The sequence below is a fragment of the Podarcis bocagei genome (assembly GCF_964188305.1).
Source record: "Podarcis bocagei genome assembly, chromosome: 7".
In the NCBI taxonomy this organism is placed as follows: domain Eukaryota; kingdom Metazoa; phylum Chordata; class Lepidosauria; order Squamata; family Lacertidae; genus Podarcis; species Podarcis bocagei.
The window spans coordinates 49,104,428-49,128,908 of record NC_138132.1 but is presented as its reverse complement, the minus strand read 5'-3'; the positions used below and the strand labels follow the sequence as shown (position 1 = coordinate 49,128,908).

Genomic DNA, 24,481 nt, shown 5'->3' with positions numbered 1-24,481 from the left:
AGGGGTGTGAGAGAGAGAAAGAGAAATGCATTCTTTGAGTGATATGTGAATCCAGATTATGAATATAGCAATGCAAGTGATGCCTCGGAAGATGGAAGATGGAGAGTGGAGTTTGGCGTCCCTGCAAAGGTAACACATGTTTCTTCATCGCTTGTTGCCTTGAGGCACTGGGGCTGAGGGCTGTTTCCCACCACTTCTTTTTTTAGGGTGAAGCGTACCCAAAGTGTCTTTGTTTATGGTTACCACTTACTAGGAAAAGTTCAAAATGTGGCTTGAACCAAGCAGTGATGAATAGTGAATTGTGAACTCACTGTCTGATAATTAGTATTTATTCAATTGGACACCCACAAGAAATTGCAGGAGGAGGGTGAAGGCAGTAGTGCAGTCATTTAATTAGACCCTGGACTTAAATGTGGGCCTTCCTTTTTAGATTAAAATTTGTATTACTTCACTTGCTTCAAAATTTGGTAAGTTAGCCCTGCTGCATTTACAGGCCCCCCTGTTCACTTTGGCAAGTGAGGCCCTGCATGATATTATTACATTTATAACTTACCTTTCCTCCAAGGAGCCCAAGGAAGTGCATGTAGTTCTCCTCCATAATTTATATTCACAACAACCCTGTGAGGTAGGTTAGACTGAGAGTTGGTGATTGGCCCAGTGTCATCCTGGGAGCTTTATGGCTAAGTGGGGATTTAAACCCTGGTCTCTCGGGTCTTGGTCTGACATGCTAACTAATACACAATACTTTCTTGTTTCATTGCAATGAATTGACTCCTATGATCACTTCAGTGCCTGAAGGCCACAGGTTTCTTCCATCCCAGAAGTGATGGGAGAAATGGGTTCAGAAAAAGCACACCAAAGAGCCTCTGCTATTTTAACTACTCTCATAACAGTACTTGCTGCAAGAATAGAGAAGGGACCCTTTCCTGCCTGCCTCCTGCTCCCTGATTTAGCCACCCTGGATATTCTCATTGAATACTAAAACTGCTTCTCATACATTAACCTAGACATGCTTGCAATAGTCCTGTAAGGCAGACCCATGGTATTAATATTAATCCCACATTGTTTGAAGATGGCATTGGGTTGCATGAAGCTGAGAACTTTTGACTTGTCTAAGGCAATCCAATGGATTTGCATGGCTAAGATTGGAAGCAAAGACGTTTTGGCATATAGCTTTTGCTACTCTATAATGCTACTGTTATATAATAAAGATGTGTTTGTACATTCACACAAATGTATGAGATGCCTGACCACTTATTTTGGTGCTGTGGACAACATTTCCTACATCTGACTAGGAACTTCTTTTAAATCAGGCTCTCACCCCCAGACTATGCTGAAGTGAAGGAGTGGGGAGAGTTTAGCTATTTATTGCCTATGGTCTCTTACTCCCAATACTAGAAGCAACAATTAAGACTTGAACCCAGGACCATTCAGTTAAGTTGAGATGCCACCATAATTTCAGGAATGATCAAAGAAAGTACACCTCATAAAACACAAGCTTAATGTATGGAATTTGTGACCCCAGGAGATGCTGAATGGCATCTAACACAGATGTCTTTAAAAAGGTTTGGTCAAATTAATGGAGGATAGATTTATGAAAAATTATTCACCCTAGCAGCTCAATGGGACCTCCATATTTTAGAGGCATCATATCTAGTGTTAGCAACAGATTTGGGGTGGGAAAGAAGTCCTCAGGGCTTCCTCCATTGTCATTATCACTGTTTCAGATTCACTTGGTGTTCTCCCTCTGGCCTAAATTCATACCACTCCCCCACCCCCAAAAAGGGCAAGACAAGTGGAGGCTGCTGCTGTTTCTCATGCTGGAATCTCTGATGTTGGAATCAGAGAGATGGAAGGGACCTTAAAAGTAATCTAGTCCAACCCCTTGCCAATGCAGTCTGTCCTCTGCTTCAATGTCTTGTTACTGCTTGCATGCTTGGAGGGGGTTAGGTAAACAGACAACAGCAACAAGGAGAAGGAGCGAGAGCAGAGTGCTCTGGAAGTTAGCGCTGGTCTTCCTGCTGGGTTGTGGGCATTGGCTATTGCTCAGTGATGCCAGCACTGGGTATACCTAATGACTCTGAGATGCTGGGAGCAAACAACAGGGGATGACTTATTTCTATAGGGCTTCTCAAGGGCACTAGAAATGCTAGACTACATGGACCCTTTATTTGAGCCATCATAGGCATTCCTGATGTTCTTTGTCTTGATGTCTTTTGAAACAGGACCATGTACCTCTAAGTATGAATGGGCGAAGCTGAATATTTTGAGTTTCCTCCGTTTCTTAATCTTTTCAGTTCTTCACATTTGTACATCAGTTCGTAATATCTATTTTTTAAAGTTCTCATGAAAATTCATTTTAGTATAAATTTATTTTAATATAAACAATTGTATGCAGGTTTCCCTAATATACACATTTTTCCAAATCAAAATACCGTACACAATTAAACTATGGAACTCGCTCCCATAGGAGGCAGTGATGGCCGCCAACTTGTGTTTTTTTTTTAATAAATATTTATTAAAGTTTTCACAATATTACATAATGAAAAATAAAAAATAAAAAAACAGTTAAAAACAATTCCATCTTTTTGTCACTTATCTTTCATTTGCTTGTTTCCCGGACCTCCTCATACCTCCCTTTTTTGTATTCCAGTTCAATTTATTAGTTCAGCAATTCCTTTCCCTCCTTATTTTATCCTGATCTGTAATCTTAACATATTATAGCATTAAATTTTTACCTGTTAAAAATCCAATTTTTTCATATTCTTTTATACCATTACAGCTAGAAACCACTTAACTTCAATCCAACATCATTCTAACATTCATTAATTTTGCAATATTTCTGTAAATAGTCTTTAAATTTCTTCCAATCTTCTTCCACCGACTCTTCTCCCTGGTCTCGGATTCTGCCAGTCATTTCAGCCAATTCCATGTAGTCCATCACCTTCATCTGCCATTCTTCCAGGGTGGGTAGTTCTTGTGTCTTCCAATACTTTGCAATAAGTATTCTTGCTGCTGTTGTAGCATACATAAGGAAAGTTCTGGCCTTCTTTAACACCAATTGGCCAACTATGCCCAGGAGAAAGGCCTCTGGTTTCTTCAAGAAGGTATATTTAAATACCTTTTTCAATTCATTATATATCATCCCCCAGAAAGCCTTAATCCTTGGGCATGTCCACCAAAGGTGAAAGAATGTACCTTCAGTTTCTTTACATTTCCAACATTTATTATCGGGCAAATGGTAGACTTTTGCAAGCTTGACTGGGGTCATGTACCACCTGTATATCATTTTCATAATATTCTCTCTTAGGGCATTACATGCCGTAAACTTCATACCTGTGGTCCACAACTGTTCCCAGTCAGCAAACATAATGCTATGTCCAACATCTTGTGCCCATTTAATCATAGCAGATTTCACCGTTTCATCCTGAGTATTCCATTTCAACAGCAAGTTATACATCTTTGACAAAGTCTTAGTTTTAGGTTCTAACAGTTCTGTTTCTAATTTTGATTTTTCCACCTGGAAGCCGTGATGGCCGCCAACTTGGATGGCTTGACAAAAGGATTGGACAAAGTCATGGAGGATGAGGCTATCAATGGCTGCTAGCCAGCATGGCTGGGCTCTGCCTCCGTGGTTGGAGGCAGCAATGCTTCTGAATACCAGTTGCTGGAAACTGCCGGTGGGGAGAGGGCTCTTGGGTGCTACTTGCAGGTTTCCCACTGGCAATTTGGTCGGCCACTGTAAGAACAGGATGCTGGTCTAGATGGACCTATGGCCTGATCCTGCAGGGCTCTTTTATGTTTTTAATTTTCTGCAATATTTTGTATGTTATTTTCATACAAAATATGTATGTTATAGTACGTTATTTTGTATGTTATTTTCACTAATACGTGCGTTTTAATGCAGGCTGTATTCTAGTATACGTATTTTTACACACATTACTTGGCTAGAGAACTGCACTGCAAAGTTCAAAGAAGTGTAAATTTTGAAGGATGGTTGTGTTTTGGGTCAAATGTTGTTTAAGAAAGTGCAAATTAGGTAGATTCATCTCTGAATGCAAAGTGAATCAAATTTCTCCTCCATTCCTACTTCTGAGAAACTCAGGCATGTTTGCATCATTACATGTTTATATTACCATGTGTGCCCATATAACTCAAATCATTCCAGATATGTAGATAAAAAAAGGTAAAGGTACCCCTGCCCGTACGGGCCAGTCGTGTCCGACTCTAGGGTTGTGCGCCCATCTCACTTAAGAAGCCGGGGGCCAGCGCTGTCCAGAGACACTTCCGGGTCACGTGGCCAGCGTGACGAAGCTGCTCTGGCGAGCCGGCACCAGTGCAGCACACGGAAACGCCGTTTACCTTCCCGCTATAAAGTGGTACCTATTTATCTACTTGCACTTAAGCGTGCTTTCGAACTGCTAGGTGGTTAGGAGCTGGGACCGAAAGACCGGGAGCTCACCCCGCCGCGGGGATTCGAACCGCCAACCATGCGATCGGCAAGCCCTAGGCACTGAGGTTTTACCCACAGTGCCACCTGCGTCCCTGATACATAGATACATGCATATTAATTAGTGAGAGTGCAGGCAGGAGAGTGAATGACACCTATAGGTTGCCCCAATTGCTTACCTCTCACCTATGGGTTGTGCAGGGCAAATTTGTCCCATAAAAATGTATTGGGCAGCCACTGCTGGAAACGACTATTTCCCATGAGTGGAAGCACTGTGAGATGTGTGGTGGATATGTGACCTACTGGATTTAGGCCTTTGAGATCGTTGGACAGGAGTGGGGAAACCACTTTTGCACAGAGGGACAGATGCAAAAGTGGCCAACCTTTTTAGGCTACATTGACAGGTGGGTGGCTCTGCTCACCTGTCAGTTACCGGTACCTTTGAGAATGCCCTCAAAGGCTCCTGATTGTTCCTTTTCAGCTGCAGCTTTACCTGTGTGATGCATGATGTCATATGACATCAGATGAGTGATAGGTGAGCCTAGCCCAGCAAATATGTTGTGGTGGCCAAATTTGGCCTGGTGGACCTAATTAGGCTCAGAGACTGCAGAATTCCCGACACTACGGTAGTGGTTTTTTTACTAGTTTGAATCCATTGAATCTCTGCCATTTAAATGACATGGGGAACAGCATAACTCAGGCATAGGCAAACTCAGCCCTCCAGATGTTTTGGGACTACAACTCCAATCATCCTTAGCTAACAGGACCAGTGGTCAGGGATGATGGGAATTGTAGTCTAAAAACATCTGGAAGGCCGGGTTTGCCTATGCCTGGCATAACTATTTGTTATAGAAGTCACTGACATTGCTTCAGAAAGGCCTGAAATAATCAGATATTCTTCCCTGGCTGCCCTTCGCTTGATTTTCCCCTTCTTTTGTTGAAGGGTTATACAGAGATCCCAAGATTGCTGTATTATTTTTTTTGTTAAGCCCAGCAAATGTACTGCAATTAAAGTTTCCAAGGTTCTTTGTGGAGACATTTCCTCCAAACCAGGCTGTTTACATTTTGGATATGCCTTCTATATGCAACAACAACAACAACAACAACAACAACAACAACAACAACAACAACAACAACAATAATAATTTATTATTTATACCCCGCCCATCTGGCTGGGTTTCCCCAGCCACTCTCTCTGGGTTTCCCCACCAACAGGGCTGCCTTCAGATGTCAGTAGAAACACTCATATCATTTGGACCACTAGAAACAAAAGGGCTAGGTTGTGCTCAAGTGAGAGGAGTAAATGTCAGAAAGGATGTGGTGATGAGAGACCACCCACCAAAACATCACTACACATGTGACAAACTAAAGCACAAAAATGTGCTAACCAGCTTCCAGAGCAGCAGCGGTGGCTGCTGATGTGAAACAGGTTGTTTTTACTTATCAGCAGTAAGGGAAAATCAGGATTAAATGTGTAAAAAGGAAAAGTACAGACTAGTATTTTATAATGATGTTGTGTGCATGCTGTGTAAATTTGGGTGCATGAGTAGCACTGATTCCACAAATTCCCATCTGGAAACATCCAAGCATTCTAGTTAACAGGAGTCCTGCAATTTCAGATAGTTCTTAAGCTTGTTAAATCTGCCACAAAAACTCACCAGTGCAGACAATGTTCACTTGCATATGTTAATTTCCTAAAATGTGTGCCAGATTAAAACAGCCCAGCATTAAATGGAATTTTAAAATGAACTATCTTGGAATCCAAGAAGCCCTTTTAGACTAGCCAGTCAGAAGACAACCTCAATGTAGACCTGAGTGTGTTGTGTAATTTCAAATTGGCTTTAAACTTTGGAATATAGCCAAAGCCTGTGTTTGCTTTCCTCCCTTAAAAAAACATAAAAATATGTGTTCCCAGGGCCACAAAAAAATTTCCCAGCATCCTCTGCAGATACATATTGGGGTGCCAAATGATTTGGAGTTCTGCACCCTGGTGTTTCTGCCAGTACTGATGCAAAGGTAGGCCCACACAATTGCATTTATACATGTGTGTATGTGCACACACACACACACACTCACACACTCTTTAGCTGTGATTCCTGCATTGCAGGGGTTGGAGTAGATGACCCTTGGAGTCCCTTCCAGCTCTACAATTCTATTATCCACTGAAGTACAACTCTTACTTTCTAACAGGAGTGTTTTTCTATATTTTCATGTTCTCTCTTGATGTATTCTGAAGTAGTCAGTATTCAAGTCCTTGTGCTTTTCAGGTTACAATTGATCAGATTTGCCTAATCAGGGAACATGACCACTATTCTCTTTTTGTATAATGAGAGAACAACCTCTGTATAGAGAATTTTAAAGGGTCCTATTTCAAAGAAGGAAGATGGATGCAATCTCCATGCTGAAGATATAGATATATTTATCTTCAGTTTTTATCACTCCCATTCCCATAAATAACAACAACACAGGAGGGACTCTCTGCTCTGCTAGGACCCTCCCTATTCTTTAGTTTAATTACTGTAATGCTTAACTCGACCTTATGTCTTGTGTTGTGTGCCAAGCTGTGGGTTGCTTAGCTAGCACTGTAACTATCTTTCCAGGAGTAGACACAGGGAAGCGTAGGATGGCTTCAGCTACTGTGTAGTGGTGGTATCATGTGATCTACTTGTGTCTTTCACTCCCCACTTTCCTTGGCTTATTGTCTGCATGTCCCCGTCCCCCCCAACACTGGTTAGGCCACTGTCCATGAAAAGCTGATGCTAATTGCAAGTCTTTGTACTTCCCTGTTTAGGGAAGTTTTTAATGTTTGATATTTTATCGCTTTTTTATTCTGTTGGTTACAATTGTTCAAATTATTATTATTATTATTATTACTACTACTACTACTAATGCACATATACAGGCCTCCTCATTTATCACTTGCTACGTAGCTTCCATTACTTGCCCTGATGTTACAGAAATAATTAACTTCCTTTATTGTGAACACTTCAAAATCTGTCCCACTCCAGGGTTGCTTCTCTTGAAGGGGGTGTGGCTTGCAGACTTGTGAATATAAGAGGGAGGCAAATGTTCTAGGATAACTTGAGACTCATGTACTGCCACCAGGGGAGACCTCCTGCTAGGTGCATTCCCAAAACCAAGTGTAGGATCAACAGTTACTGTCATTAACTGGATCCATCATTGTGTGTGGAGTCTTGGAGACACTGCTTTCCTCACATGAACATATCCTGCTTGTATTCTACTCTATATCCTAAAGGTGTGTAAGGAAGAAGGTTTTCTGATTTTTTGAGCATACACCATGTTCTAAATCAGAGCCTTCTTAGCTAAAGGGTTCATGCAGCAAGGAAGCTAAAGCAGAATTTGGGAGTAGACTGTATATTCATGTCCACTAGGAGTTGCTTCCTTTGGCCTGATTCTAGATGATTAAATAAGAACATTAAATGCTTAAATAAAAGCATGGGCTGGAGAATTAACCAAGTTTCTAAAATGCCTTCATACTTCTCAGATTTCAGTTTATACCATCTGGGTTTCAATAGCATATTCTGCAACCCTACTGTGGCGTATATAATCTGCAGTTTTAAAGTATGAGGATTGGATTACATTTAGGGTATGTTGTATTACCTCTTTTGTAGCTCTATAATCCAATCTGTAAGAGAGAGGTTGCTTCCAGGGTTGCTGAAAGGTTGAGAACGCTGGTCAAATTTACAGAAAGCTGATTTGATGTTTGGAAATAGTAATGGCAAGTTAATAAAAAAGTGGTGGTGTCTGCACTGTTCTGGGCAAAACTAAAAATGTATATGGATTTCTATGTCATATACTATGGTCACTTTTAGAGACCTGTCTTCTTTATGTCTATTTTCATATTCTACAGGAAAGTCCTTCTAATATTAATGAAGCATAAATTCAGTTGCAACTAATTTTCTTTATTGATTTTAGTGGGACTTGAGTGGGACTAACATTCTCTAAATTTGGGCTCATGTATTTAGTCCTGGGGATTAGTTATGTGTTTCCATATAGATGTACATGGAGTCCATTTTGCCACAAGTGCTTTTTAATCAATTGTTTTCTTTTGTAATGGTTTATGGTTGAAACAAACTTTTATTTACTGTAGAGACCCAGCACCCTTTGTTCAGTAACTATCTGCCAGTCCCATCCCTTGACCAAACACATGAGCTTTACATTGTGCTTCCTAAACTGTTCCCAGCACTACCAACAAATTGGCAAAGAACCTGGAAAGCTTCCACAGTCCAGCCCCCTCATTTCGAAACCACTCCATCTGCTGTGAATATGGGTTGTATGAATCTCTATGTAGCTTAATGAGACTGATTGTTAAAGTATGTGCACAGCACATAACTCAACCCCTCCATTGTTAACTGTGCTGCTACTGCAGTCATTTTCAGGAGCTTCGCAATGCTATAATAAATGTGTCTAGAGCAGGGGTCAGCAACCTTTTTCAGCCATGGGCTGGTTCACCATCCCTCAGACCATGTGGTGGGCCCGACTATTTTTTGGGGGGCGGAGGAATGAACGAATTCCTATGCCCCGCAAATAACCCAGAGATGCATTTTAAATAAAAGCACATGTCCGTGGGCTGGATTGAGAAGGCGATTGGGCCGCATCCAGCCCCCGGGCCTTAGGTTGCCTACCCCTGGTCTAGAAAGTTGGGACCTGTCATGCTAAGGCAGCATTAGAATACCCTTCTATATTTTACTAATGTCTAAAAACACAATTTACTGGTATAGCTGGAACAAAATTATATTGAAGCTGTTAATCAGAACCGGATGAAGAGGTGGTGAGGTTCAATATTATTGGTTAAGAAAAAGATGCCATCATGCCTAATAAAGCTCATGTGAGGCATGCCTCCTACTGGTACACCAGCCCTTATCATCCTTTCTGTTTTTTTCTGTTTCTTCTGAAAGAAAACTGGATTCTCCTCTGATTAGAATCCTGCGCTTGGTGCTTGCCACCATTTTTTTCTCCAAATGTAAAGTATACAGTAAACTGTTCTTCTATTATACGTGTTTTGAATACAATTCTGTTTTCTTTTTTTACATTCAGTCTAGAAATTCATTCTGACATCCTGCATTAAGTTTGGCCCTTACTGCTGGTGTACACAACAATCATGGTCTAGAAAGTTAGAGGAGTGTTGGACCTCAGATGCAAGGACCCTGCTCTAGCACAGAAAGAGAGGCAGTTTAGTGGCTTCCCACCATGCTCACACCCATTTGGCTTTCTAGGCCTCTTGGTAACCTGTGATGATGGAAAGAGGGGCAGTTTAGGGGTTACCAAGAATTATGATCTGTCTCTACTTTGTCCACTGTGTTGCAAGATTTCCATGTTTGGAAGGTGAATCATGATCAAGACTGCAAATTGGCCTTTCTTAGAAGGTCAGCCAGACAGCACGGTGCCCAAAGCAGGGAGCAAATGTTTTTGTTTTCTGATGAGTTTGCCATGACTGAGTCATGCCTGCTTATGAGCTGAAGGTGACTGTAAATCCAAGTGTTAAATACCTGAGCAACAGGTTTTTCTGTAGAGGAGACAAATCCTAAAGAAAGATATCAGAGAATATCCAGGATGCAAGAAACCTAGAAAGGTATCTGTCACAAGCAAGAAAGAGTGCATCCTCACTGCATGTATTTGTTGTGTAACATCGTACAAGTACTAACAACAATGCTAGGATTTATGTGCCCTCATCATATTTGTGTAATGTGATATGATGTGAAGTTTCAGTTAAGAGTTTTCTAGACCCAAACAGTATTTGCTGCTTGAATAGCTGGCCAGACAAAATAGCTGATTTCTATCCTCTGAGTCTGCAGTGTATACAAGGAGAACAGAGTAAAGAGCCTGTATGGTGGTGGATTATTTTTCAATTTCATACTCCCATTTCTTATTTCTCCTGCTTGTCGCTCTGACTGTGGCACTTTCTCCTAGGTGCAGCCTCCTGTGCGTGAGAATGATGAAGACAGAAGCATCGCTAGGCTGGATGAAGGGCTAGATGAGTTTTTCACAAAGAAGGTGATTCATGAGCATTTACAGTAAGTGAAGAGTTTTCCTCAGCCCAGTCGTTACCAGTGAACAATAACTAGATGGTGGGGCATTTCTGCACCATGGGGTAGAAATCAGGGAGGCAGCCCATGACATAGGCAAATATTATGACAATGATAAAAGTTTAATGAGATTTGTTAACAATTTTCACAGCAGGCAGAACTATTGGGCAAATTTTGCATGAAGAATTGGATTGTTTCGCATGATGAATACATTCAGTGCTGAAATGGAGTACAAATGCTGTTTCCTAACATGGAGTGGCAATGCTATCTAATGCTATTTAAGGAGCCAATGCTTTTTCAAGCAGAGTAGCTTCCACTGGCACTATTGTATTGGCAGTTAGCTTCCTGTGGTTCTCTGTTTTGATGTTGGGGAACATTCAAAACTGCTATCTTCAACCTGTGCAGACAAGGCATTTGTCATTTTCTGTCACAGAGTGGGTAATTATGCTGGCACCTGACTGGTTCTTCCTTCATTTAATACACTGAGTTCATTGTGGGCATATTTGTACCAAGGGTGCCCTATTCACAAAAATTCACTAGGATTCCAAGATGTCACTATGACTGCAACTCCTCAAGTAATTCTATGATTATTTCTTGTCTGGTTGCAGGCCTGCATCATTGGAATCCAGCCTGGCAGCAGCCACACCAACAACACCATCTGGTTCTCGGACCTTGAAAAAGAAAATTGGACACTTCTTTGCCTTCAAGAAGCCAAAGTCAAGCCGGGGTTCCAGGCCAGAGAAAGAGCCCGAGGGTAGTCCCTCAGCAACAAGGGGCAGGAAGCTGATGCTTAGTGACATTTTAAGGGCCCCCAGCAAAGCCAGCGAGCCAACTAAAGCACTAAGCAAGTCGGAGGAAGGAGGGCTGGCTTTGGAGAGCAGAGGTTACCTGGAGCAAAGCCAAACTCCAGACAGTGCTCGAAGGGCCAGGCCAAAATACTCCAGGGAGGGGAAGTCCCAGTCCCTGATTCTTCTGTCAGGCGAAGATGAAGAGGGTCTTGGTGTGAGACATGAGAAGGTATGTCTTTTCTGTCTCGTGTGTGGCTCAGTATTTATTTAATTAATATATCTTATTTCCACCATGGAACTCAAGGTGGCATACATGGAATTCCCAGTCTCTTATACACTGACCAGACCCAGACCTCCTTAGTTTCAGCAAGACTGTTCCATTACGTGTCTATGGGTCATTTCATGTACTGAATCTGGTCTTTTAAAGTCAAGAATGTGAACACTCAGTTTAGCCCTAAGATGGAAGATGGTGAGTCTTATGATAGAGATGACTGGTCATGCCCCTTTGCTAGGGAGAAGAAAAAACAGGTTTATCCCTAACAAAGCTAGGCATAAGCTGCAGTTTTCTGTGGTTGTGTTCACAGACCAACTGTCAAGATATCTTCAAAGAACACATGCTTCCAGTTGCGTTCATGTGTCAAGAATGGGAAGCATCCTGTAGTTGTTGACTACTTCGTAGTGAGGGGGATGTTATACAGGGGGATGTTGTCTATTTTATCTCCCCTGCCTGCTCAAACCCAGTGAGACAGATGACTGTCAAGAAGCAGCTGTACAAGTTCTTTGTCATCATAGCAATGATTGCTGTAGGGTGGAAAGATGGATCTTACTGAAATTTCAGCTGTGGGAAAGGGACTGGATATTCTATTACTAACTATTGGACTGTTTGGGTGAGTGTGAAGAGCAGATGGTGGCTTGTGCAAGGCACCTGGTATAAAGCTTGCTTGCCTGGCTGTCCTGGCAATATCCAGATAAATGACCTCAGAAAGGACCCCCACCCCTGGTTCACACAAAATGTAAGGTTTAGCAACACAGCCAAGCTAGGATGCTAGCTAGGTAAAGCCCCCAGTCTGTTTTGCTGAAGTAGTAAGTGGCACTGCAGCCCAGATTTGTCATGTGTTTTGTCCTATAGAAGAGGCCTTTTGAGAAGAGTGATGGGGAACTGCCCAGCTCCTTTGAACAACGTGTCCATGTCATGCTGCATCGGATTGGTGTCACTAAGGTGTTATCCACTGAAGGTAAAAAGAAACAGGTGAGGATAATGCTGCTTTTGGTGGTGGTTTTTTTAGCAGTAATAGTGATTTTTGAATTGCTTGGAACAGGCAGTCTCCTTTGGGAGAAGCTAAAAGTGTAATGAGAGCTAGGGAATGAAAAGTGTTCTGAGCAGATTATTTTCTTTGCCTGCTTCAATTAGTTTAATTTTAAATAAAACACTGTTTTATTTTGCCTTAAACGGAAACATAACTAAGGCTGCAATTCTGTACACACATACCTGGGGGTAAGCCCTACTGAACACAGTGGAATGTACTTGTAAACCTGCATAGGATGCATAGTTAGTGTGAGTCTCTATGGAAAGAAATGCACATCCCAAATGATCTGCTGTTTGTTGCTTAATGGGCTTGCTCACGCACATCAGAATCTCTTCAGTAGTGGAAGTTACTGGATAGATGTTCCTCTCTTTTGGCAAAAATCCAGATTGTGTTGCCTTTTAATCCATTTCATCTCCAAGATACGGTTCAGTCCCTGGTATCTGATGGACACTTAAGTGATTGTAGTGGGATATTCCATTGCCCATGAGAACAATAGTATTACAAAATTGCGTGTAAACTGACCATTACTGGCACCCTCCCTCTCATATCCACTGGGGCCTATCCCAACAGCATCCCAATTCTTACTTCAGTCAAACTGAGATCCTCTCCATTTCGTGCCAAGTTGTAGGATTTCCTTTTCCTTGCCTTTCTTATGTAGAGACAGTGTTTTCCAGAAAGGATTATCCCCTGAGAGTTTTTCTTTGCATTCTTTTGCAGAGCAAAGATGGGGAGATTAAGAAAGCTGGTTCTGATGGTGAGTAGCAGCTGACTCTACTTCTCCCCTGCTCCTACTATTCACTATGTTACATTGCCTGAGCAGTCCATACCTTGTCCTTACTGTAGGACAAGAAAAGTGTTTCAAATTTCTAGATGCCTCAACCCTGGAATCCAATATACTGTACTGTGCTCCCAAGAACCAGTACCCACTTAGTGCTCCTATCACTATACCACATCAAAAACCTTCTCTTGAAACTCCCCTAGCTTCATAAATGGGTTGCTGTGTGAAAATCACAGGTGCAAAGCCCCCTTGGGCATGTGGAATTAAGGAGCACACAAAAGAGACCCCTGAAACTCTATCCAGTTTTAACAGCAAGCATTTCAATGCATCCGTTTAGAAAGAGAAGCACAGAGATAACTGCAAACGCTTGCCTTCTGACTGTGCACTGAGCATTGATGACATCTACTGGACTTGAAAGGGAAATAATACGTGAGATATTCCTGAGAAAACACAGAACCCATGCCCATGGCGTCTTTCCACCCACTCATTGCTTGTTGTTTTCTTTGTTAAAGGACAACCAACAATACCACTGCTTTGTTTGTTACAACTTCTTCATTGAAGTGCTCTCTGTAAACCTTAGAAAATCTGAGGAAGGCTAGCTACGGCCAACAATGCTGTTTTCACTGATTCAGGAAGATCATGTTGGGAACCAATATGTTGCCATTCCTTTTTTAATAAATGTTTTTAGTAAAAGATTTTCCATAAATAACAAGAATACATTCAGTGTCTCTATTTTCAAATAGTAGAGTCTTTCACACAGATCAATTGCAGTCAATTTGAGACATTTTTGTTATAAGCAATGTGGGGTTGAGGGGGAAAGAGAAGTGGGGAGATAGTAGAGAAGAAGCTGTTGGGAAGAGACAGTAAAGTTTCATTCTTTACGGAGTATATGAGTGGTGCTTTTATGTCTATGGTGTGTGGATAGGTGTCTTACTTTTGCTGATGAAGTGAGAGCAAGAGATCATGCTACACATAATGACAAATGATTTATTTTAGCATCAACTCACTGTTTCAAATTCTATTTTATAATGTAATGGGTCCGATCTTCTCAAATATGAGCTATGGGGGTATCTTTCTGCAAGCAAGAGCAAGGTATTTTCATGCTAAGTGAGTAACTAGAGCAAACCTGCCACAATGATGTGGAGATTTGTGAGAGCATGACTCCCAAATTTCAAGCTGGGCCAGCAGGATATACTGCTGGCAGAGGTGCCAACAGCCTGACATTTGGGGTGGTGAACCTCTGGCCTGCAGGCCATACTTGGTCCCATTTACCCCACAAGGCTATTTTCCCCAAATCACACCCACCTGCCCATCTGCTGATGGGCAGGAGAGGGTTTAATCCTGCATTGGCGGTGCACTGTTCCCAGCAGGAAACACGATCATGTAGCCAAGGCAGTAAGATTTAATTCCCACTCAACAGCTGATGAACGGAGGGTAAATCTGCTTAGTTCAATCATGCCATCATTCCTGTTTAAGCCCCCAAAATTGGAGTTTCAAAGTGTGGGGTATGTATGAAAGGGAGTGCTTCTCTAAATATCCAAGAGAGCAGACAGTGACGGAGGACGTGAAAGAAGCATGCATTGTACAAGCTCATTTCTCCTCTCCCTCACCCTCCACTGCCTGCTCTGATTTTTAAAGGCTTGCTTCTTCTCTCCCACCCACCCCTTTAAACATCTGAGAGGGTGGTGGTGGGTAGGAGAAAGGAGCAGGTTTAATGCAGGTTTCTTTCTCCTCCCTGTGGCACCCACTTGCTCAAATGTTTAAAGGACTTTGCCAGTTGCCCCAAGCTCTAAATCTCCAAGATTGGGAATTAAAGATGGGCAAGGGATTTTGACATGTGACTAACCCCACTTGTATATCAAATTTGGCCTATGATAAGGAATCTGGCACATGGAGCCAAAAGGGTTGCAACTAATTCTCTTGAGATAATATGCAACATATAATGAGCTTGCAATGGTGTTCGATATCTAGTTCTCAGTGAAGTGGTTAACCTGTGCACAAGCTTTATCACTTCACACTGGTGGAATTTATGCCATTCATATGTTGCTTTTTCCATTATCAAAATTTAGTAATACATACATGAGGTTCCCAGGCTATATCTCACCCTGGCACTGACCTGACCTAAACCTGCTTAGCTTCATTACGGTTGCCTTCAGACTATCTTCAATAGAAAAAAATCCCATACATGTAGAAAACTAGATGTCAAGCAGAAGAGTTCTAGTTAGTTTTCTACATGCAGGGAAGGATTATATCATATAAGCCTCCAGCTGCATTCAGCAGGATCTAGGTTTTTACAAGTTTAGCTGCACTTTGGATAAATAACCCTTTGACCTTTGGCAGTAATCCATGCCCCCAAACACATTCTACACCTTGTTTTTGGCCTGGTTCTTGAATGTGGTTGTTTGGTTTCTAGGGGATATTGTGGACAGTTCAGCGGAATCTCCTCCTTGCCCCTTGAAATCACGCACACACTCCATGTCCACAGGTAGGTGTGCTTTGAGATTGGTGAGTTTCTTTTCCATGGTGCTTTATAATACTGTAGTTTTCACTCTTTAGCTATAGCAGATCAGTCTCTTCAACTGTTCACACACTTGCCATGGCAATCTGCATATAGAGCTCAGGGCCAAAGCTAGGCATGGGACAATGGGGGATTTCCTCCCAATGTAATGTAAAATGTAAAAAATGTAAAAAAGTAATAATAATGGTAGAAAGAGGGAATAAATGATTTGGAGATGCAGAATCATCCCAGAAGAACTGATCAAGCATGTAAGAGTGGGGTGTGTGAATGCCGGTCCACTTAATAGCATGTGGTGCTGTATTGCAGATCCCTCCGTGCGGCTAGGTCCTGCTGATGCTGCTGGCAGAACAGGTACAGAACCCAGTGGAGGATCCAGTGAGGGGAGACTATCCTGGAAAGCTCTTGGGAGGCAACTCAATGTAGAGCTCAAGGGCAAGTGTTCAGAACTCAGCTCTTCGCCAAGAAGAGCTTTTGCCGTACAAGAGCCAGCCAGCCCAAGAGAGCAGAAAGCAAAAGAGAGCTGGAGCAGCAGTTTGCCCAGGATTGGGAGAAGCACAGCAGGCCCTCTTCCTATGCGGAGGACTAGCAATGCTGGAGAAGGACGAGCATTTGCCGAGCTACAGAATTCATATGCTGACGCAAACGTGATTGCTGGAGGTACGTTAAGTAGATTCCGGTACTAGTGGGGCTCCAGTATTGAAATCCTGCTTCCCAAAATCTTGCTGCTTGCTTCTCTGCCAACATCCCAGAGGCCAGAGCACAGTGAAGCAAGTTTTCTCTATGTCTCAATTTGCTATAATGTTCATTTGGAACAAGGGAGAAGGAAAGTGTAATCTGGCTGTCTCAGCAAACTTGTATTTCTTGGAACATTGCATGGGATGTAGCTAATTAATCCAAAGCTTGTAGCTTGCCAGTGATAGGCTGGCCAAATCTGGAGAAGATATGGCTTAACAGCAAAACCTACTTTCTGTGTGGCTGCTCCCAGAATACGCCTGAAATTTGTCAAGGCCTGCTTGAATAGCATATAACCCCTACCCTCTATCTTTCAGACAATCAACTCAAACCCAAATCTCGTCTGAAGCCTGTGGCAAACCGGAGGGCCATGTCTGTTCATGAAGAACAGCTCAGGGACCAGGCCTGTGCAGCAGAGCTGCACCGTAAGTAAACATGCAAAGCACAGCATTCTTTCAGAGCACAAATCATGATCTAAAGAATGAATTTACTGTCTAGGCGGCTCTTGCAAGAAGCAAAAACTCTGCTTCCATGCACCCTGGGGTACTTTTCAGATAATCCTCTTCTCCCAGTCTCATCTCATTTTGGATTTGTTAACAAGAAGCAACTGTCAACGTTTTAGACTTATATTGCTTTTTCTTCCCCTAAGCACTGATTCAGTGAGATTGGCCTTCATCCCTGCCACCTATTTAGAAGTAAAAGTAAGTCAGGTGAATTAATATACAAGGTACCAGTGTTAGGTTTTGTGGTGGTTTGGGAACTGTGTAGGACAGTGTCTTCAACACTTCAAAGTGTGGGGAACTGGTTAGATAGTAGTCTCAAAATGCTGTCAGCAGAAGGCAAGGGTTAGTTTTTTCTAAAATAGGCACTGGGCCTCAGGTATGTACCGAATTACCAGGGACCTGGAGTGTTCCTAAAGTGAGACAGGCTGTTGCTGGTCAGCAGATGGGGAGAATGTAAGTTTTACACACACACACACACACACACACACGAGAGAGAGAGAGAGAGAGAGAGAGAGAGAGAGAGAGAGAGAGAAAATCATATATGATGTTGCTTCATAAAATGTTTGTGAAGAGGGTATGGACCAAGATAGGAGACTATGATGTTAAATGTGCATGGCTGAAGGAGAAAGAGTAGAGCTATGGAGCTAAGAGTAATATTACCTTTTAAGATAATTCCCCCCGCCCAAAAAATCTGGACCACCAGCCTTGCTTGAATTTGCCATCCTTCTTATTGGTTGTCACCAGCTTGTGTCTCATTCTATATTACAAGTTCAGTGAAATAGAGAGGGGTTAAAAATATGGATAAGGGAGAAGAAAGTGTAAGGCATGTAGGCAACAGATAAACTGAGGGGTGTGTGAGTAATTTGCCAACAGTCTGAATGTTGATTAAAAGTGTCAACAATAAGATAGTGCAGACCTAAAGTCCCAAATGGCCTTATATTAAAAAGGGAGAAAATAAAAAAGGCAATCAGAAAGGTCAGTGAAACATTCATTAGTATAAAAGACCATTGGACAAGATAAGAGGTTATGCATGTCAGAATTGTGATACAAAGAAACCACCAAGCCTCTGTGTGAGATCTGAATATAAGCAGGTTTTGGAAGAAATAATAGGCAAGTCACTGCTTACATGTCCATTGGAATTGCCACTAGCCACATATCCTGATAATGCGAAACTGGGGATTCATGGATTCTCTTGAATAAAAAGATTATGACAGAAGTGTGTTACTACAGCATAAACTGACAAGCAATAAGAATACCAATAAAAATCTACGGTGGTACCTCTGGTTACGAATGCTTCTGGTTACAAACACTTCGGGTTATGAACTCCACTAACCCAGAAGTAGCTGCTCCTGGTTGTGAACTTTGTCCCAGGATGCAAATGGAAATTGTGCACCGCAGGATAAGAACGGTTTCATCTCAAGAACAGACCTCCGGAACGCCTTAAGTTCGTAACCAGAGGTACCACTGTACTTGGAGCCAAGGAATTGGACTCCGAAGGCCATTGTCCATTAGCTGTGCTCATCTGCCAGCTTGTAACTACTGCTATGTACATATGACTTTAGCCCATCTGCCATGAGGCTAGAAGTGGGATATCACTGCCAAGAGCTCTAGAACAGAACAGCATCTGCTGGAGCACTGTGTACAGTGATCCTTAAATATTACACACAGAATGTACTTAGTGACATTTTACAGAACTGCCACCCTCGTTATCTATCTCAACTGCAGCAGGCCTCTTTCTCAATCTGGTTAACATGTTCACCTGACTTTTATTCCCTACAGATGCAAAGCTTCCTCTTTGTCTGCAACGCTCCCCAATTGTGAAATGGAAGATTAAGCCCAAGTCCTTGTTGGAGCCTGGGACATCTACACCATCTGACTCACCAAGTAAGGACAGCCGCCCCCGCCGCCCCAAAAAAGTATACAGTGTCCCTCCCCATAGACAGATTTAATACTTTTCTATAAAAACTTCCCAAGTTGGTTCCAAACTTTATTACTCAACTTCTGTTGATTGCGGCACAAGTGGTATAATTACCTAGCACTTACCACAGAGGAGCCAATAATCCAACCCCACCCCATGAACACCTGTTTTTTGGACAGCAGTATCTAAGAGATGGTTGATGCTACATTAAGTATAAAATGTTCTGCATTCACATTTTCCAAATCTGACTTCTTTTTCAGTGTTGTGTTCTAGTGGGTACTAATCACAATACTTTCCATAGCAGAGGCAGTTCCTGAGGAACATCAGAGAGCATTACTGCTTTCATGTTCCATTTGTGGGCCTTCCCATAAGTATCAGTTTGGCCACTGTGGGAAAAGAACACTAAACTAGATGAGCCTTTGATCCAGCTGGACTCTTAGGTTTATTGGTTGGTTGGCTGAATTAATTTATATCCCTTCCTTCCAAAGGAGCCCAGGTTCTCATTGCAGGCAGTAAAGAAGGCCCCTGGTATTATGCTGATAGGATGGTTGTGGATTTTCTTGCAGGCACTCCACGCCAAGGAAGGAACAAGGAACCCACAGAGGCAAAGCCAAAAGCAGAAATGGAAGAAGCGTTGCAACAAGCTCTGGAACAAACTCTAGAGAACGCACAAAATACAGCCCTAGACCAAAGAACTGCTGTGCCACTCTCCAAGTCACCAACACAAGAGCACTGAGTCAGTGGCTGGTGATTCTGCATGATGGCAGCTCACAAAGAAGAGCACAGAAGACAGGCTTATAACTTGAAGCAGCAGAACAGCCATCTGAGGAGGTGCAAGCGATTCAGCACAGGGCCAAGCAAGCCCCATCATGGCTCCTTGGTTGGTAGAGCTGGTGTTTCCAGTGAGATAAAGTGACGTCAAAACTCTTGCACGTTTGGGTTGTCCCCTTTTCACCTTTCACCCTTGTATACTCTCATGTAAGTGCCCAGTGTTCTAATGGTTCACATAGGAAAAGCCAAATGCTGAGTATGCAGGAAACCGGCTATTTCCAGCAACAGTTATACAGCTGGCAGCTGGTGCAGATGCAAAAATGTGTAGTGCCAGAAACTGAGAACCACCAGCAGGAGGGTTGGGTGGGGGGCTATTTTATATACACTAAACTTGCCTGCCTTGCATTGTACTTTTCAGGAGTGTGAAATTTGGACAGCTTGGGGTTTGCAGAAAAGGTTAAAAGCGCCACAAAGCTAGGTTGGTCTGTCTCACATTGACAATCTTGCTCCATCCTTTAGCCTGCATCATTTCTGTTCCTAGGATTCCACTTCTGCCATATCTTTCTATAGCCTTCGTATTGCCTAGGGAAAAAAAACTCTATTCTAGGCAAATATCCATTGGCATCAGTTAGGTGTTTGGCATGAATGAGGCGTAAGGGGAGGGTGTGATTTGGCAGCTTTTCAGCAAGTTATAACTAATAAAGAAGTTTCAGCTCCTCTGTTCCACAATTAAATGAGGATGATAACTCAAATCAGCAGAATTTGTTCTTGTCTCATTTATTGTGGTATTAGGACTGTTGTCTTTATTTCCCTCCAATTTACAGACTCCATCTGTGTCTTGCTGGTACAAGAAAGGTGGGAGAAAGAGAAGATGCTTAAGTACTATGGAAAGGATAAGTGAGGGGTGTCTTGCAAAAACTCAGTGCTTCTGTTTAGATCTACTGTAAGATGACTAATCACCGCCTCTTAGAAAAATAGGCGGGTTCCCCCCCCCCAATGCCATCTTAAAGGGAACAACTTACCATAACCAATATGCTTTAAAGCACAGATGGAGAAATTGTAGGTACTAAAGCTCCAACCATCCTTGATTATTGGCCAGGCTGGCTGGAGCTGATGGGAGGTTTGAGTTCAGCAACATGGGGGAGGCACTCCTCATTCCCTGCTTTAAGGACCCTGCAGCTGCTCATGGAGGTCACTACAAGTGTTAAATTTTCACACAGAAAGCACTTTTTTTGTACAAGAGCTGGTGAAGACAGTTTTTGCAGTGCTGAGAAACTTATTAAACGCAGCTGTGCTGTGCTGTGTGTAAACACTGAAAGATTCAGTCATTCTCCACAATCATTTATGAGTTTAACTACACCCAAGTGCTTTGGGTGTAGAAAATCTGTAATATTAAGATTCTCACCGAGCCTCAGTCATTCAGGGAACTCATGCCCCCCCCATCCCCAAATAATATTGAAAGAGATACACATAGCTACAGCCATGGAATCCTGTTTCTGTAGTTTGAGAACAATCTGGTTTAAGAATTAAACTGCAAGACTCCTATAGACTTTGACACACACTAATATGCAGGGGGGAATCTAGCTCTATGTTATTGTTCTTCAGTATTTATCATCAATTACCAAGCAAATATTGCATGTATATTTAAGATATATTCTAGCACAAATAGCTGGTTTTCTTTACATTTAAGGTAAAGATTTGTTTTATTTAAACTTTCAAACAGCATTTGAGTTATTGTGCTCAGTTTTGGAAAAAAGGCACGCACATATTTTCTATGAGAGCTGTTTTTTTTTCTAAATTTGTTTTCATTTTATCAAGCATGTAAGCTATATAAAACATTTTGTAATTAAATGAAATGGGGAAATGTTCAAAATAATTACAGACCCATGCTATAATTCAATTCAAAACTGACGTTGACACAAGAAGGTATTATTCACAGTAAATATTCCTATCTCCTCTCCTCTTTACCTGGCTAAAAATACCCAATTCCCTCAACTGTTCCTCATAAGGCTTGGTTTCCTTTATCATATTGGTAGCCCTCTGCACACATTTCAGCTTGTTAATATCCCATTGACACTTAGACAATCAATATTCTTTATTCTCATTTCATTTTTTTAAAGAAACTGAACAGGAAATATGAATACAAAACTTAAATGGAGTAGGTTCCATATAATGTTTCTTTACTTTTTATTGGTTATCTATTTATTATAAATAAATAAATAGAGTTAGCAAGCTCAGCTCCAATGTATAATGCTTATAAGCAAAAGTACCACCAAGGGCAGAAATGTGCCTACATAGTTAACCTACTGAGCTATTGGAGGAAATAAGGCTTCTTTCAGAAAAGTTTTATCCTCATTAAAACAATGAAAGAATACAAGCAGGCAAGAAAGAATTCAAAAAGCAGAGCATGTTGCTTAAAACTTAAGACTAGCAATATAAAATAATAAGAAATACACTGGAGCAGGAAACCTGCTAGGGAGGCAATTTGACCTATTGATGGCAAGGGAATCAAAGGTGTACTACAGGAGAAAAAGGAGATTCCAGAGAAGCTGAATGAATGTTGTGCATCTGTCTTCATTGTGAAAGATAATGGCCAGATCCATGTGTGTGAACCTTGTCAGGAAGGAGTTTGAGGCAAATAGTGGTGAGAAGAGATAAAATTCCAGCCCTTACTCAGAAATTAAAGATGAAAAAAATAACAGGTCCATATGTCATCCACTCAAGTTCTTAATTTGATTGTTTTATACCAAAATATTTAATTTGTCCCTAAGATCAGCCTCTATATCTAAACACTGGAAAGTTAACTCAAATTTTAAAGAAAGGATCTAAGTAGAATCAAGGAAATTACAGCCCGGTCAGCTTACTATCTGTTCCAGGAAAACTGGTGGAAAGCATTAAAATCCCAACCTCACTCTTATGGTGTCCAAACTGGAGTCGTAGTGGATAACTTCTTGAAGATGTTGACCCAGGGTGCGACAGCTGTGAAAAAGGCAAATTCCATTTTAGGGAACCTTTGGGAAATGATTAAAACAGCACTGCCAATGTCATAATGCTCTTATTAAAAACTGTGGTGTGACCACAGTTTGAATAGTGTGTTCTGTCCTAGTCTCACTGTATCTCAAAAAGGATATTGTAGAATTGGAAAAGGTTCAGCAAAGGACAAGCAAAATAAGAATGGGGCTGGAACAACTCCCCCATGAGGAAAGGTTACAACATATGTGGCTTCTTAGTTTAAAGCAAAGATGAATGGGGGACAATGATGACATAATAGAGGTGTCTAAATTAATCATGGAGAAAGTTTTTCTAACACTAAAACCCAGGGTCATTCAGTGAAACTGAATGTTGAAAGAATCAGGACAGATAAAAGGAAGTATTTCTAACACAGTGCATAGTGAAAATGATGAAATTTGCTACTGTAAGATGAAGTAATGGCCACCAACTTGAATGGCATTAAAGGGCTTTAGACTACTTCATAGAGAATAAGGCTATTGGTAGCTACTAGCAATGGTGATAGTATTGGAATTGGTATGCCTCTCATTAGTTGAGGAGCATAAGTGGGGAGAATGCTGTTGCACTAATGTCCAGCCTGCGTGCTTCCCATAGGCACCTGGTTAACCACGGTGAGAACAGGATGCTGGACTAAATGGGTCTTACGCTCTTAGAGAACAGAAATTTAGTATGGTCAGCTTACTTTCTGATCATTGGTTCTAGGAACAGCATGCGCTACAAGATTGTACTGTGGTATTGTTATTTGGCCATCCCCTGTGGAAGCAGCTAATATATCCCCTTGTGGCAAAAGCAGAATAGCCTCTGCTTTACAACCGCTGGCACACATGTGAAGTCAGTTCCTTTCTTTTGAGCCATTACAAATAATAATAATAATAATAATAATAATAATAATAATAATAATAATAATTTATTTATATCCCGCCCTCCCCCGCTGAAGCCGGGCTCAGGGCGGCTAACAACAATAAAATACTGCAACATTCTAAAAACATTATAAAATTAATTAAAATCAAATTGATGGCAACCATAGGCTAAAGTTCTGTAAAGACTGCCAAAGGAGGGAGTCAGGCTGCACCCTGACCAAAGGCCTGGTGGAACAGCTCTGTCTTGCAGGCCCTGCGGAAAGATGTCAAGTCCTGCAGGGCCCTAGTCTCTTGTGACAGAGCGTCCCACCAGATTGGAGCCGCAGCTGAAAAAACCCTGGCTCTAGTTGAGGCCAGCCTAACCTCTCTGTGGCCTGGGACCTTCAGGATGTTTTTATTTGAAGACCGTAAGTTCCTCTGTGGGACATACCAGGAGAGGCGATCCCATAGGTATGAGGGTCCTAGGCCGTATAGGGCTTTAAAGGTTAAAACCTTTAAAGGTTAAAATACTAAACACTTGTTTTCAAAAATTTATTTTAATATGTAAGGTACTAATCACTATAATATGGCAAAGGTGACTAGATAAATCCAACCTGAGAAGAACAAGGAACCTCAGCAGACTATCATTTCTGTGTGCTGTTGAAAACCCAGCATGCCCATGCCAGCAATGCTCTTGAGATCCTGCAAAACAAAAACAAAAACAGGAAACAATGTGAAAATAGGATCATAGAATGGTGGATAAGCAGATCATTCTTGCCTGCTGTGTCATATTCCTCAAAATAAAAATACCGGTATATCAT

General features: G+C 41.7%; 2 protein-coding genes across 10 annotated transcripts in view; one reads left to right on the top strand and one right to left on the bottom strand.

Moving 5' to 3' along the window:
- CARMIL2 (capping protein regulator and myosin 1 linker 2) overlaps window positions 1-20,573 on the top strand; it is a 74,276-nt gene extending 53,703 nt beyond the window's left edge. For all 3 annotated transcript variants that reach the window (XM_081202386.1, XM_081202388.1, XM_081202387.1), the window contains 9 exons: window positions 10,382-10,485; window positions 11,106-11,514; window positions 12,415-12,534; window positions 13,310-13,346; window positions 15,784-15,855; window positions 16,195-16,545; window positions 16,938-17,045; window positions 18,903-19,007; window positions 19,608-20,573. In XM_081202386.1, the coding sequence (XP_081058512.1) occupies window positions 10,382-10,485; window positions 11,106-11,514; window positions 12,415-12,534; window positions 13,310-13,346; window positions 15,784-15,855; window positions 16,195-16,545; window positions 16,938-17,045; window positions 18,903-19,007; window positions 19,608-19,777 (1,476 nt within the window). In that variant the 3' untranslated portion in view covers window positions 19,778-20,573. The remainder of the gene's footprint in view (window positions 1-10,381; window positions 10,486-11,105; window positions 11,515-12,414; window positions 12,535-13,309; window positions 13,347-15,783; window positions 15,856-16,194; window positions 16,546-16,937; window positions 17,046-18,902; window positions 19,008-19,607) is intronic.
- Window positions 20,574-24,481, bottom strand: part of LOC308591619 (uncharacterized protein) — a 27,261-nt gene continuing 23,353 nt past the window's right edge. For 6 of the 7 annotated variants that reach the window (XM_081202431.1, XM_081202433.1, XM_081202435.1 and 3 more), the window contains one exon: window positions 20,574-24,362. In XM_081202431.1, coding sequence (XP_081058557.1) covers window positions 24,305-24,362 — 58 coding nt within the window. In that variant the 3' untranslated portion in view covers window positions 20,574-24,304. The remainder of the gene's footprint in view (window positions 24,363-24,481) is intronic. The other variant, XM_081202430.1, reaches the window with a different exon arrangement.